Raw genomic sequence first — 15,403 nt, 5'->3', positions numbered from 1 at the left:
AAAAGATTTCTCAGGAATCCTTTCATACTAACATGCCTTTATTAGCCTTCTGCAGGTTCCAAATTAGCCTTCTGTACCTGTTTTCCAAGTTTGTTCAAAAATACTATTCTTGGTCTTGATACTTTTATGATATCTGATGAAATTGCAGATGAAAAGGAAAAAATATTATGAGAAACAGTGGTCTTTTTTGTTGTCTTGAAGAGTCCCATGAAGTTAGTTACAGGAGGCAATAAAGTCAAAGAATCTCTTGGTTGAATTTTAGGTTTTAATTTTCTTCTGTGCTCTTTCCCTAAAAATTAGAGAGCCACAATTAAATGTCTCTTTGTTAAACCTAAGAATCCTAGGTATGGTCTAATTGCCTTTAGTTCCATATAGTTCTATTTTCTTTACATCAGTAAAACATACTAAGAAAGTAGATCAGTAGTTTCCAGACTTTTAGATGTCAGAGTGCAAAAATCTTTGGGGACCAAATATATGGTTGCCAACTTTTATCGTGCCAATTTGGCACTTAATAAAACAACAAATGCCCATTATTTTTAATATTATTTTATAAAAGAAGGGATATTTTAACACCAAAAAAAGTATAAAAGGCATTATTTCAAAATGATGGACTTTATCAGAAACTTACTACATTGTCTTTATTTTGCCTTATGTTACCACAAACCTGTGAAAACTTCTTCAGACCATTACTGGCACAGATTATTATTTAGAAATCAGTATTAAAGTGAAGAAAGAATGAGACTAACTAAAAAAGCTGTACAAAAAAACAGGCATTCTTCTACCCATGATATTCAGAAATACAGCCTCCTATACATACACATTTGGCTTCCCTCAAATACTCCCTGAATAAATGAAATTATTTTCTTCTTCTTTTGTTCTCTCTTCCTAATTTCCTTCTTTCTGGTTGTGACTACAGCAATCTGACTTCTGAGTGGTTCTATCCTTGCTTTTGACTATAGGACAATATACCAAGTAAGACTAAATTTGGTCCTACATTAAACACATATGAACAAACACTAAGCATATATGTGAAATCAGTAAGTAATTTGTTTTTCCCGTCATATGTCTGATAGGGACTGATGGGTAACAGTATAAGATCTGGACTTTGATCTTGCAGGCCTAGGCCACTCAGCCATCATTTATCAACTATGTAGAGAACTACAGAATATCAATGGAAAAAAATGTGGCCTCTACCCTAAGAATTCATTAGGCAAGTTGTACATGGAAAAGAACAATAGCAAGGTCATAATTTAAGTCATACTTACATGTTTTTCAGTAATGACTCATTACTGTGCATGGCTTATGAGAAAAAGCAAAAAAATGAATTTCTGTCAAGTGATGTAAGAGGGAAGGCCTTAAAAGAAATGTTTAACATTGGCTTGTAAATGGGAAGATACTTTAGTTATACAGAATAACAAAGGCAAAAGTTTACAGGTAAACTTTTGGTAGCCTCTACATTTTTCATTTTTATAAACAGAACACAGAATTATAAAGTGTTAGGGCTAGAAGGTATCTCAGAGATAAAAGAAAAATCAATTACCTTTTTTAAAGACAGGAATTACAGATGGTCCTCCATTTTTCTCCAGACTAAAAGGAAAACATTTTTATTAAACTAGAAATATATAAAGACTTTGTATACCTATGTACCATGTTCAATGCCTAATGGTCTAATTTATACATGTTACCTGTAGGTATTTTATATTCGTTTACTCATTTACACACAATCATTCAGAACATTTGAAACATTAAATTCTTGAAGCGATCATGGAAAGCTTCATGGAAGGGAAAACACTTGACCTGGGTTTTGAAGAAAATGGGTTTTCAAATGGATGAGGTGGGGGACAGGGTCCCAGACAGAGGGAATAGGGTATGAAAGATTACAGTACTATAAACCAGCAGCACATGTTCCGAGGGCACTTAGTAGTCTGGTATAGTCAGAATTAAAGGGTATCTGGAGACATGATAGGAGATAAGGTTGGAGAATACAGATCAGGTCATTTTATGTATTAAGAATGTGAGAAATCAACAGACATTGTTTACTCTGTATTTTGAATTCTTGTTAAGTTTCATGGTGGAGAACTCCCACAGGATTACCTTCCACAAAGTTACCTTGTGAACACCATCTCCTGGAAGGTACCAGCCAGGAATATAAGAATCCTTTCCATTCAAAGGCTGGTGCTCAATCCACTGAACCATACCAGTCAGGACAAAAAAAACAACTGTGGGACATTTACACAATGGAATACTACTTGGCCATAAAAACAAAGAAAATTTTACCCTTTACAACAGTATGAATGGACCTGGGAACATTGTGCTAAGTGAGATAAGCCAGTCAGAGAAAGACACATACCATAGGATTTCACCCATATGTGGAATCTAATGAACAAGCTGAACTAACAAGCAAAACGGAGACAGACTCATAGATGGAGAGTAGATGACAGCTATCGTGAGGGGGAAGTTAGAGGGTAGAAGGATTGAGCAAAAAGGAAAAAGGACTCACGGGCATGGACAACAGTGTGGGGATTGCTGGGGGGAGGGGAGTATGAGGGGACTAAATGGTAATGGAAAAAAATACAATATGTATTAAATAAAAATTCTTAATGTTTGAAAGTGTATATTTGAACTAACTTTAAGAATTCATGTTGCAATAAAGAATTGTTTGTACTTATAAAAAAGAATAAGAAAATTTAAACTTCATTTTCAAAGTAACAGGGTACCAATGAAGTGTTTCAAGTCAAAGAATAATAAAGTATACCTAAGTTTATGTGTGTGTTCTGTGAGGGGGGCGATTTATGGCTTTAACAGACATTATTTTAATCACCATCTTCCATGTACATTTAACATACAAATACATTATTACAAAAATCCCCTGGTAATAAAATGTAAATCTTCATTAAAGTTAATAAAGGTAGTTATCGCAAATATATTCTTGGTTAATTTGATGAAGAACATTCGCTGTTTTCAACTTTGATGAGGCAACTTCGTGGCTACAGGGTAACATGAAACTGGCTAGTGTTGGTCTCATTATTTTCATGCAGAGTCAGTTAACACCAGTAAAATATTTCTCTCCACGTACTTCAAAATTTACACATCTAAAAACTCTTCTAATATTCCATTCTTGGATGAAAGCGTGGAAATAGAGAAGTGGTATATACTCAAAAATAAAAAAATGCTATTATGATCCTAACCACAATCAATCTGCATTCTCTTTCCAGCAGTAGAATATTTTGTGGAAGGATATGTTTATTCATCCCAAGCTTCCAAACTTGTTTTAGTAATCTTTTAATGCATTTCCCATAGTTTTATTTAAACCAAACTCCTATATAGGATTGTTACGGGGAATAGTCCATGTAAGTGCTCTAAGGGGAGTGCACAGCACTATTTGTTATGGGAATAATTGTTATTTGCTCGCCAGTTCCATCTCACTGGCTAACCATTCTTGGAGGTTAACTAACCGCTAGTCACTGCTTATTTATAATCCTGAAAATTGAATGTTTACAATTATAGGAAGAGCATTCACCTCAGTCATTGCAGATTTGCATAGTTTTGACAACAATTTTCCAGCAGATGGCAGTAAAGTGTCCTGAGAAGAGGTATTTTTTTTTCCTAATTCCCCAAAAAGGTGCCTTTTGGGCTAGCTGTGGGAGTGAACTGTTAAATACCGCTTCCATTATTCATCCTAAATTAATTTTTTCAAACATCAAAAATTACTTTTTGACATTGCCAATTGCAGCAATTGCAACTTAGGTTTACCTGGCTTTTTATTTAAAAAAAAAAAAAATTAGGTAATAGCCCTGGCTGGTGTGGCTCAGTGGATTGAGCTCTGGTTTGTGAACCAGAAGGTCCCTGGTTTGATTCCCAGTCAGGGCACATGCCTGGGTTGCCAGCCAGTTTCCCAGGTGGGGGCATGTGATCGATGTATCTCTCACACATTGATGCTTCTCTCCCTCCCTCCCTTCCCTGCTCTAAAAGTAAATAAATAAAATAGTTTTTAAAAATTAGTAAGTTTTGGGTTTTTAGTTTTTTCAAAGAATTCAAATTAAAATGACTCTGAAGATGTATGCATTTTTCTCTATACTTAAAATTCATTTTTAGAACCATGATATTGGATCCTATTCTATAATTATAAAGTTAATAGTATATCTTGAGTAGGTCTGTTTCCTATATATAAATAGTGCTATTTACAGAGAAGACTTGTAATTCAGCTACATTTACAGAAGGAAATAATGCCTAGTGGAAGGAGATCCTCCCGTCTTTTTTCAGAAGCTTAAGTTCATGATGAAACTAGAACACTGATGCAAAATCCTTTGAATAAATGCCTGGCAAACTTTGGCATAACTCCAACCACTGGTTCAGATTTGACCTAGCTTTGCATCAAGGCCCAAAGTCCTATTTGATGCCAGGGTCTTGGTGGTGGTATTCCTGGTTGGCTCACAACTCTCAACAGACATGAAGGCAACCAGGCTCTCCAAAACTTCTGAAATGTGGCTGTCCTTGTCAGACAGGATCTGCAAGATCTGGTTGTGTTCTTGTCTGCACTCACACTTCTGTTGATAAGTTGGAATTAAAACAGGCTTTGGCAATGGACATGTAGAATGAAGTTTATCCTTTGGTGTAAGAGGCATATATTCATATCAAGGATAGTTCCCCTTATCTGATCATCCTTAAACTTCCTTAAAATTTCCTCTATCAATAATTTCACTACTATAACTTCAAATATAAGCACAGTACCTTAAGGAAGGGAGTCCCACTTTTTGTTGTATTTGAAATTCCTTTAAAAAGGCCGGGTTAATACTTGCGTCTCTGCTGATATTATTTGTGATACGAATGAACTGATTAGGCTTATTCCTGCATTCCTTTAATAGGATGCGGAAAGCATTTGCATTGTAAGTTAAGTAGCCAAGAGCACAGGAGCAAGCTGTGCGAACCTGCATGAAGAAGAAACAATTCCTCCTTAACCATTGAGCTTTGTTCTTAAAATATCTAACCCAGAGCTCTCATTAGATATTTCATAGGAAAGTCCCTGTCGCTATGCACAGCAAATATGTCAACCTATGGCAACCACAGTCATATTTTTAGAGAGGATGTCAACTGCCATTGATTTCTAGTAGTTATTCTCAGCCTTGACTGCATTTTAGGATCCCCAGAAGTTTTTGTGGTTGTTTAAGCCCATCAACTGAATCAAAGATGCTTGGGGCAGAATCTGGGCATTTATATTGTTTTTATAGTGCCACAGGAGATTCTAATTAATGTGCATCCACAGTAAGAACTATTAAGACAGTGGATCTCAGTCTTCATTGTGAATTGCAATCACCTGGATAGCTATGACAGCTACTCATGCCTGGGGTTCGCCCTTCCCCCAAAACTATGATTTCATTATTTTGGGGTATGGCATAGATATCACAATTTTTCAAAACTGCTTAAGTGATTGTAATAGGAAACCACTGAGGAAAGCAACTAAATTTTCCATTGGCAAAAACAAACAAGAACAAGCATCAGGCCACAGGGCTCCAGGAAAAGTCGTTTCTTTTCTTGAAGGAAATACCCTCTGTCTATGACCTTGGAATAATTAGGTTGTTCATATGATTGATTAAAGTATACTCCTGGGCAGTTGTTAAGAAAATCTGTTAGTTGTTGGCATAAGAAATGTGTCCCATGCATGGCCCCAGAATCTTGACACATTGGTCTTTACATTGACATCTGACTGCCTTATATGCCCATATATCTTCCACTCCTTGAACAGTGGTTCTCAGTGTATGGTCCCTGGAACGGTAGCTTCAGTTTCCAGGAACCTGTTAAAAATGCACATTCTAGGTCCTATACCAGATATATTAGATCAGAAACTCTTGGAATGGAGCCCAGCAATTGATGGTGTAACAGGTTCATCTGGGTGATTCCTGTCTACCCTAAACTGGAGAAACAGTTCCTCACATGGTGGCGGGGGGAAGCGTAGGGGAACACTCTGAGACACACCACTACTGGCCAGCCTGGCCTTCTTCACGCACCCTCATCTCTTACCCTGCTTGGCAGATCAGGAAAACTGTCCAATAAATTTCACTTTCATTCATTCCAAATTGTCATAGAAATGATAGTAAGTTCACAAAAGTTAGTGAAATTTTTCATAAATGTTTTAATTATAAATTTCCATATTATCCATGTACTTATTTGTAGATTCAGTTATAAATATCAAAGTTCAAAACAAATTTTCACGTTTTGTGGGAATCAGAATTGTGGATGGCAGATATAGTAATAGAGAAATAATTTCATTTTGAGTTAGTAACATGAGCTATTCTATAACAGTCGACCTCTGAAGAAATTAGCCCACAGAAATGAGAAAGACAAATTATATTTTTAGGATGTTCAATTTTAGTATTACTTTTGTCTTTACCTCTTCTTTTCCTGAGTACAAATGATAGCAGAGCCGCTGGATTGCCCCTAATGTGGTAAATGCTTCTGGAATACCAGCTCTGGAGTGAGCCAGGCTAGCTATTAAATTCCCTATAAATTAAACAAGAAAAAAAAGTTTGTGCTATTTGATATAAACTGATACACTGTGCTTTTGGTTATTTGCATATAGTATTAGAAAGGTTTAAGTCACAAGACGTCTTTGTTAATGAAGAAGTGCTGAGAAAAAGCATTTATATGTCAAATTTAGAATTGACTTTCCCCAAAATTCTGGTTTGATTTTCTGTCACAAGGAGTAAAACTTAAATAGGCTTATGTAAGAGAGGGAATATTTGAAAATTAGAGATTTTCTTCCTCATGGTTTCAGAATATGTTTTGTTTTGAGGTTTTAGGGCTTTTTTTAAATGCCTATAAACATTGACGTACCTTAAGAAAACAGTATGTAGAGGCAAGAATAAAAAAATAATAAGAAAACAATATGTCCTGTTTGAAGTTCAAGTGGCTTTGAGTTAGGAAAAGCTTAATGGCATTTTAAAATCAAACAATATATTACTTATTGGAGATTAAAATCACTGCAGTTTTTGCCATGAAAATAAATGTTTTGGGATTGAAAATAAGTGATTCAGTAATTAAATGTGCAACTACCAACAAAAACTATTTCAATTAAATTCTTGTTTTAATTTTAGAGTTTTCTTGTGATGTTCTTTCATAATATTGTTGCTGTGTTGGTATAAGTGTAACACAACTTTTAAGATACAAATAAATGTATTTGCATTTGTGGGTAGATACTTTATTGAGGTATTGGCTGGGTTTTTGTTTTGTTTTTTTTCCCCATCACTACAAGCCAAGAAGACCTTTGTATACATTGTCTCAGGACGGAGAGGGCTGGGTTGTATAGCCTAGAGCAAAAATTGTGTAAAGATGACCTTTCTTTCAGGTTTATATTTTCAAAAACCTGAGTTTATAGAGGGCATGTGCTAGCAGGAGGGGAGAGAGGTGTCTTTAAATCTGTGGAGTAAGAAATGGGGAACAGATGGAGGAGGACAAAGAGTCTAAGACTAAGAAGGACATAGTAGGAACGGGAGTTTTAACTGGATAATAGCAAAGTGGAACACAAGAGAACCAGACACTTGGCAACAGATATTTCAGTCTGTGCAAAACTCCTATGCCTTTGGAGCCTCCTCTGGGAACTGTGTCAACTTGGACATTTAGCACATCATTTATTTTAAGGAATACCTGAGGCGAGAATAGCCCGCGTTGCTTGAGATATCCCTGGCATGCATGTGACTCTGGAGATCTGTAAAACTCTGAAGGAATGTAAAGAAAGCCCAGGGATTTGGGGGGTTCAATGCCTATCAGCCTGGGCAAATTAATATTTGAAAGCTATTATAATGTGGCATTTCTTGAATACAACAGTTTATGGAGTAAAATTAAACCTACTACAATTGTTTTTCAGTCATAGGATTACTATGACATTGAATTAAGAATGTTAGTTAGAGAAAAATATGTTTAATAACTTTTTTAAACATGTTTTTTTTCTAGATAATTTCCATCAGAAACTTTTCATTTGCCTGAATTTTCCTTCTGTGCTAAGTAAATGCACAACATAAAAATATAATTCTATGGCAGCAAGTGGAGTTTCCTTTGCTGCCTTCAGTGATCCATTTCAGTTAAAAAGCAAATACCTTAGTTATTTATATTTTGGTGGTAGTTACTCCATATGGCTGTTGTTTTGATACTGTTTTATGTTGTGTTGACAGTGATATACAAAGTCAATAAAGTACTTATTGATCAACTGGAGAGAGAGATCCAGAGTAGATATAGTTACACAATTAGCATTGTGTCAAGAACTCTATTGGGCTATTTGCCTTGCTATATTGCATATCAATGTAAAGAACTTTTAAATAGTAGCAAAATATGTACAATTGGTCAAAAGGGAACCAGGCACAGGTATGTCAGTATAAATCAGCCACTATTATAAATCAGTGTGTAAATTTTCTTGGTAGCACATAGTTGAATTCCCATTTTATATTCTGAAAAAATAATTAGAGGTTTGAAAAAGTACTTGAAGAAATAAAAAGGCCATGTTCAGAGTTACTCTGCTCCCATTTGGGGTGCAGAAGAGACTTGAATTGTTCCATGTAGACGCGTTCATTCTTCAAACTGTGTGACAGAGTTATCAGGCTTATTATTTCATTATTGCTCAGATTACAAAAGCTCTTTTTTGAAAATAGTTTTATGTGGATACAAGTAGATTCCAGTTATTTCTTACCTGTCAATACAATAGTCGAGGAATGAACTGAATACAGACTATCAACTAAAATAGTAACACCTCTTGAAGACAAAGTAATATGGTCCACATCTATAATGACTTTAGCTAATATAATAATCTAAAAAAAAAAGGAGCATAGAATTATTGAACATTTTCTATTTAGCTTCTCTAGTTTGTGCATTTATTTATTTATTTGTTTGTTTGTTTAGTACTTCTCAGGAAGGCAAGAGGGGTAATTTGGTATAACTGCATAGAAGAGAAGCAAGTGACAGGGGTAGAAGTTAAAGTACTTGTCCCTGTCTGATCATTTCTTTGACCATGGTAGGCCATATTATTCTTTCTACAATGTTTGTAACTTTTATATCCTTGAAGTATGGATTCATGGAAAATACTCCTGAAGGTCATAGGATAGAAAAAGGAGAGAGAGAATAAGACTAAGAGGAACCCAAATACATCTAGTTGTCATGGGTTGAAGAATCAGGGTGATCAAGTAAAGATTTGCAGTTAGAAAATTTCAGTTGGACACTGCCATGTCTCTCTACCTATTTCCTTGTAATATGGAGGTGATGGAACTACTACCACCTGCCTATCAATGTAACAGTGTTATAAACATCAAATGATGTATAAAAGCAAAAATTCCATTTTAATGTGTAAAATTCTATATAAACAGAGAAATCCTTGTATGTAATGGGGTTATATGATGTGAAAGGGGCTCATGTGAAAAATAGTGTGAATTTTACAGATCATTAAACATTTTTTGAGATCCCCAAATTTTTCTACTTTTCAACTTTTTACTAAAAAGACATTTGTTACGATTTAACTTCCAACTTTGTACCTGAAATGCTGCCATTGCCTTCTCAGTTTCAATTGTTGATTCAAGAAAAGGTTCAAAAATTGATATGGTCATTATTCCACTTTCCAGTATTAAATATTGTTGAAAGCGATTATTGAAGGCAAAAAGGGTTAATGCATAGCCTGCTCTTAAACAGATATCCTAGAAATAGGAGAAGAATGCATTATCGTTAACTTACTTCATTTATCATGTTATCAAGGTAATAGGTTTTGCGTTCTTGGCCATTATAATATATTGCATTCTTATCTCTGGGAGTAAAATATGACATTACTGTATTGGGGAAAATGGATAAAAACAGTTACCTCAGAAAATAAAGAATTAGGTTGTGTTATCAGGGAGAAGAAAAGAGAAAAAAATTAATTTTTAAAGGGAATGTTAGATTACCGATTATGTAATTGAATGCCAAAATGGTAACAGGAAACTTTATAATTTCATTTATGCTCAACTGATTTGTTTCAACATATTTTTGTTTTCAACATTTCAAAGTAGAGTTGATAAATCAAAACTTCCCTTGTATAACAGGCTATATATTGCATTTTATGCATTGTGGAATGATTATCGCCTCTTAAAATAAGTTCATTGGTAAAATTCTATTGTGCTGTATTTCAAAAGGGAATAAAAAAGTGATTTATTTTTTAAAAATCTCATTTTAACATTTAACATTCTGGGACTGGGAAAAGAGCAGAAATCAATTCTCCTTTAGAGAAAGTTTGCTTGCCATCAGTGAACAATTATGGTAAATATTCCAGATAGGCAAAATGGATAGAATATTATGACTAAATGTTATTTTTAATATTTTATTTGAACTGTATAGTACAGAGAGAGAGAGAGAACCGTTAGTCTTAGTAAGTTTTCTTCTGCCACTATGAATCATTATATTAAAATCTTATATGTACATACTGACATATTTACAGATAAACTTATATGATGCCTGATATTTGATTAAAAAATAACATAGGGATAGCAAGTAGGTTTATAGAGGAAATAGGATTGAGCATGAGTTGCTTGAAATTTTCCATAATAAAAATTATATACGTACTAAGTAGCCGCTTGGCCACAGGCAAGAAGAAAGTTATTAAGTACAATCAAAGAAATAGAGTCCAGGGAGTGAAGCAGGTGGTAACAGGCTGGAGGGAAAAAGAGGATGATTGATAATGGAACGGGTAGTAGAAGAAGACTGAGAAGAAGGGTGTCCCTGAGGAGTAGGGTGATGATACTAAAATGGAAAGGAACAGAGAGGAAAGAAAGGTGGCTTGGAGAGTCAGACATGAACTCAGTCTCCTCACCCTATGATTCCTCATCTTATTAAAAGCAGAACTTCTCTCTCTTTTGTGTACCACAGTGAATTAAAATTCTCTATTAAAACAAATGATGTAGTGACTTCCTTTCTCCCCTCACAACCCATCTTTCTCCCTCCCAAATCTCCCAGAACTGAGAGACATTGTTGGCAATTTTCTTCCCTAATTGCCAAATGCACTGTAGATAACAGAAGTCCCGGAGTTTTTTCTAGGGATTGAGCTGTTCAAAGTGTGGCCAATGGAGCAGTGACAATCCACAGAAATGCTTGACAACAGGTTTACAGAAACTGAGAATAAGCATTTTTAAAAAATGGTTCTTTCTTACAATTAAGTAGCAATGAATAAATGTAGAAGGAAGGAGGGGAAGTTTTTTCTTAAATCCCCAGTAGGCAAATGCCCCAGTAATCACTGTTGCATCAGTGTATGCTAAAATTGGTGAGTAACAGTACAATGCAAAACAGAATTTGCATAGCCTCGAAGAGTCTCACCTCAAGATACTTATTCGTTACACTGGGAATAACAGTGACTTTACAGTGGAGAAATATGGCAGACAGCACTTTAATGGGTTTACATGGCCAGTTATAGGACATGTCAATATCATGTACCTCCCGAGAAGATGCACTCACTGGGAAGGTGAGTGAGGAAGACCATGTCATTTCTATGATATTCTTACCAAAATGCATCACCTCAATTGAATCATGAGAAAATGTCAGATAGGTCAAATTGAAAGACATTCTACAAAAAGACTGGCCTGGACTCCTAATAAATGTCAAGATCATGAAAGAGATGAAATCCTGAAATACCAAGGACTGAGTTTCACAGATTGAAGGATACTAAAAACACATGACAACTAGATGCAACGTGGAATCTACGACTAGATTCTGGAACAGGAAAATGGACATTGTTTGAAAATAGGCAAAATTTAAATAAGGTCTGCAGATTGGTTAGTAGTAATGTGTTAATGTTCATTTCCTGGTTGACATCCAGAAAAACTAGATGAAAGATGTACCAGACCACTGTATTATTTTTGCAAATTTTTGGAAAGTCTAAAATTGTTTCAAAATTTAAAGTTTGTCTTTTAAAAAAATAATAATAGATTGGTGGGGAAAAGCTATCACAAATAGATTGAGAAGCAACATTCTAGAATACTGGGTAAGCAGCAGATAACTGAGGATTGAAAGATTATGAAATCAGGTTAAAGGTTTGATGCATTCAGGATAGAAGAGATGTGTTTCTTGTTTGTCCCAATGCATAAAATTGCTACATTTCAAAAATGAAACATGCTAACTATGAAAAATATGGAACAGTATCATTCCATCAGTACAAATGACTTACTTACAAGAGATTTTACATTTCTCAAGTAACACATTTGGATATTGCCATGAAAAAGACTTGATGATAATTTGGGGATGTGATCTAAAAAACATTATTTTCTAAATGATCTGTAATATTTTATAATGGTATTACCTTATCTTGTGAATGAAGAAGATAAAGGACATCAGCATACTTAAATCCTTCATTTTCTTGTAATTCATTCTGCAACACATCATTCCTTAGGACAAGGCATGCCAAGGAAAATGCAACTTCAACCTAAATATGTGGTTTTCAGAAATTATTTTTCATTTATGGTTTATCAAATGGCATTTTTGTTATACAAATTCACATGGGATATATTAATTCAAAGATTCTATAAAATCCATTGATTCCAATTATCTCACTAGTACTTAGAGAATGGTATTTTAACTTTTGATGGAATGTCGCTTATCATTTTGAACAGTTGGAAAAATACCCTTCCTCTGGCATGACTGCAAACTCCATTTGAGGGCATAGGTATATCCTTTCTATATCTTTAAAAATGTCCTGGCATGGGCTAAAAAGCTCTTTTGAACTGGTCATTAGCTCCCAATCTTTGAGTTGTGAGCTTTTAATGGAACGCCTATCAGTTTAATCAAAGTACTGAGGAGGAGGAGTGCTAAGGAATAGTTCTCTTTATCTGCATTTATTATTACACGTTCTGATGTAAATAAACCTTATTTATTACTAGGGTTCAGCAGTTAAGTTTTTAAAATGGTTACACTATGCACTTCTATGAAAAATGTTGAGTTTGAAAAGCATGAATAATGCAAAAGTATTGTGTTTACTACAGAATTTCATTTGAGGAAAAGTATTGAAATGTATTTATGTTCTGTTTCAACAAGTTTAAGAACTCATTGAAAAGATATACTGAAATATAGATGGATGCAATCATGAAAATGCATGTTTTAAAATAAAAATATTTTTATGTAGCATTTTCCATAATCTTTTAAAATTTATTTGCACTTTCAAAGTCAAGAAACACATTCCTCAAAAGAAATAATGCTATGTTTACTTGCATATTTTCCTCTTTGGTTATTTCTATTTTCTTATTTCCAGCAAAGCCCATACCAAATTTTGAAGAGAAAATGTATTTTTTTGTTGTTTTCATTTTCTGCCTGGCCTCAATTTCCAAAGCTTTAGTAGGAGGGTTTGAGTAGAAGTGAATGTCATTTTATTAAAGGCATTCTACTAGAAGTAAATGGAAGAATGAATGACTCTTCAACAACTCCTAGCAGTTCTTGGTAATGTTTACCCTTGAGAAAACTGTTGCTGCCAGCTAGGACAGGCTGTTGGGTAGAAGGTAAGGCCATATTGATGATGTAGCAATGACAGGATTCACTTATATTTGAGAAATTTTGCTACATAAATCACACATCCTTATTATCCCCACCCAGTTTTTAGCAACCAATATCTGAGGAAGTAGGGAATAAATTCTGTGAATAATCAAACATCTGAGGAATAAAACTTGTTTGATGAGTAAGGATATAAGAATTTTTTATTTTGAAGAAATATTTTAATTTACTATCTTTGTAGCAACTTTTTAAAAAACTTCTAGAATTTTGTTTAAAAGGTTAAATATTTTTATTGAGCTTGTGAACTTTACATAAAGATAGAAATTATTCTTAAAAATTCATTTATGTTCATTTTTACCATATCAGGAAAAAAAACCCTTAAAACCTTATACATACCTTAATGCTGGGAGAAGGGTGATTTCTCAGTAGTTGAATAAGTACTGGAAAGGCATTTTCATCTACAATAAATCGTTGACTAATGGGATTGCTTGTATGAGCAACGCCTGTAAGAATCCACATGTCAATAAGACACTTTATTTCCATCTAGGAAGCGGCCAAGTCAAACATAGCTTGATATGCTTGATTGATAAAGTGTCCTAGCATAATGTGATTAGTAAACTCCACCACCTTGGAGCCTGTGGAGGTAAGTGGGGTTGTTGCTTCTGAATTGTGTGGGCCTGTTTGGAAAAGGGCTTCTAAAGTGACAAATATGCCTGGAAGCCTGTAGTCCAGAGCCATTTTTGGTGGCATAACCAGGATCCCTGGAGCCAGAGGACACAGACAGCTCTTCTTAAAATTGAAGGTGTTTATGCTTGAGATGAAACTGAATTCTATCAGGCAAGAGTTGTGCTCATGTGTACAAAGTAAAGAGCAACATAGTGACTTTTGTTGGCAAACTGAACAAAACCAGAGTGACCTGGGGAAAGGTAACTGGTGCTCATGCAAACAGTGGCGTGGCTCATGCCAGGTTCCAGGGCAACCTCACTAAGGCCATTGGACATGGAAGCCATGTAATGCTGTGCCCCTCAGGGATTTAAACTTACTGAAAAGTAAATAAACATAAGTGGATTTGCTCTCAGTAAAAAATGTGATTAGTAAATTACAAAAGGAAATGCTGTATCTATACTAATTTACCTGAATTAAGTTTTCAAAAGGCAAAGTTTAATGGAAAATTTACTATTAGAATTGTACGTAGTTTTCTAATAACATGCTTTGTCACAAAACAAAGAAATTAGAAATGTTAGACTATCAAGGAATAATAATATAATAGCTATCATTTATTGACGAATTATTATGTGCAAGGTATTTAAGCTTATGATGCTACTGTTTTCCTTAACGTTTGTTTTTATAAAGCTAAATAGATTAAATATTCTGGCTTCCCTAATATTAAACATTTCTGGATTCCCTAAATACACACACTAAAAGATAACCTTATTGTTTTCTTTTTTAACCTACTACTTTAAATTGTAGGCCTGATCTCAATGAAGAAACTTTAAAAATCTTTTTCTAGTGGACCTAACAGAATTTTAATTCTGTTCTTTTGCCAGAAATGTCACAACACATGCAAGTTTATAAATATAAACAATATATGTTTATATTTATATGTGTTTATACACTTAAATATAAATGCAAGATTGGGCCTCTCCATAAACAATGAAGAGAAACCATCTACTTATTGTGATCTAGGGAGGTTTGATGGAATTGGGGGAAATAGAAGGAACAAAGAACACTTTTGTGTCCTTGTCCCTTACCCACCCACTGGCCACCTAGGGATGTATACAAAACTTATTTTTTTAAAAGATTTTATTTATTTGTACAGAAATGAGGGAGAAAGAGAGAAACATCAATGTGGTTACCTCTCGTGCACCCCTAACTGAGAACCTGGCCTGTAACCCAGGTATGTGCCCTGACAGGGAATTGAACCAGT

At 34.6% G+C, this 15,403-nt stretch overlaps 1 protein-coding gene across 1 annotated transcript in view; it reads right to left on the bottom strand.

Moving 5' to 3' along the window:
- Positions 1–41: 41 nt before the first annotated feature.
- ANKAR (ankyrin and armadillo repeat containing) overlaps positions 42–15,403 on the bottom strand; it is a 53,349-nt gene continuing 37,987 nt past the window's right edge. Inside the window, exons 15-22 of the mRNA XM_054562746.1 lie at positions 13,873–13,979; positions 12,296–12,418; positions 9,513–9,671; positions 8,678–8,795; positions 6,389–6,498; positions 4,732–4,928; positions 1,541–1,587; positions 42–289 (exon numbers count right to left, since the gene is read on the bottom strand). Of these exons, the coding sequence (XP_054418721.1) occupies positions 42–289; positions 1,541–1,587; positions 4,732–4,928; positions 6,389–6,498; positions 8,678–8,795; positions 9,513–9,671; positions 12,296–12,418; positions 13,873–13,979 (1,109 nt within the window). The remainder of the gene's footprint in view (positions 290–1,540; positions 1,588–4,731; positions 4,929–6,388; positions 6,499–8,677; positions 8,796–9,512; positions 9,672–12,295; positions 12,419–13,872; positions 13,980–15,403) is intronic.

This window comes from Pteronotus mesoamericanus, unplaced genomic scaffold (genome assembly GCF_021234165.1).
Source record: "Pteronotus mesoamericanus isolate MK-2021 breed Mesoamerican mustached bat unplaced genomic scaffold, CSHL_Meso_final scaffold_651, whole genome shotgun sequence".
Classification (NCBI taxonomy): Eukaryota; Metazoa; Chordata; class Mammalia; order Chiroptera; family Mormoopidae; genus Pteronotus; species Pteronotus mesoamericanus.
The sequence above is the reverse complement of the archived record's forward strand: the minus strand, read 5'-3'. Positions and strand labels throughout refer to the sequence as shown.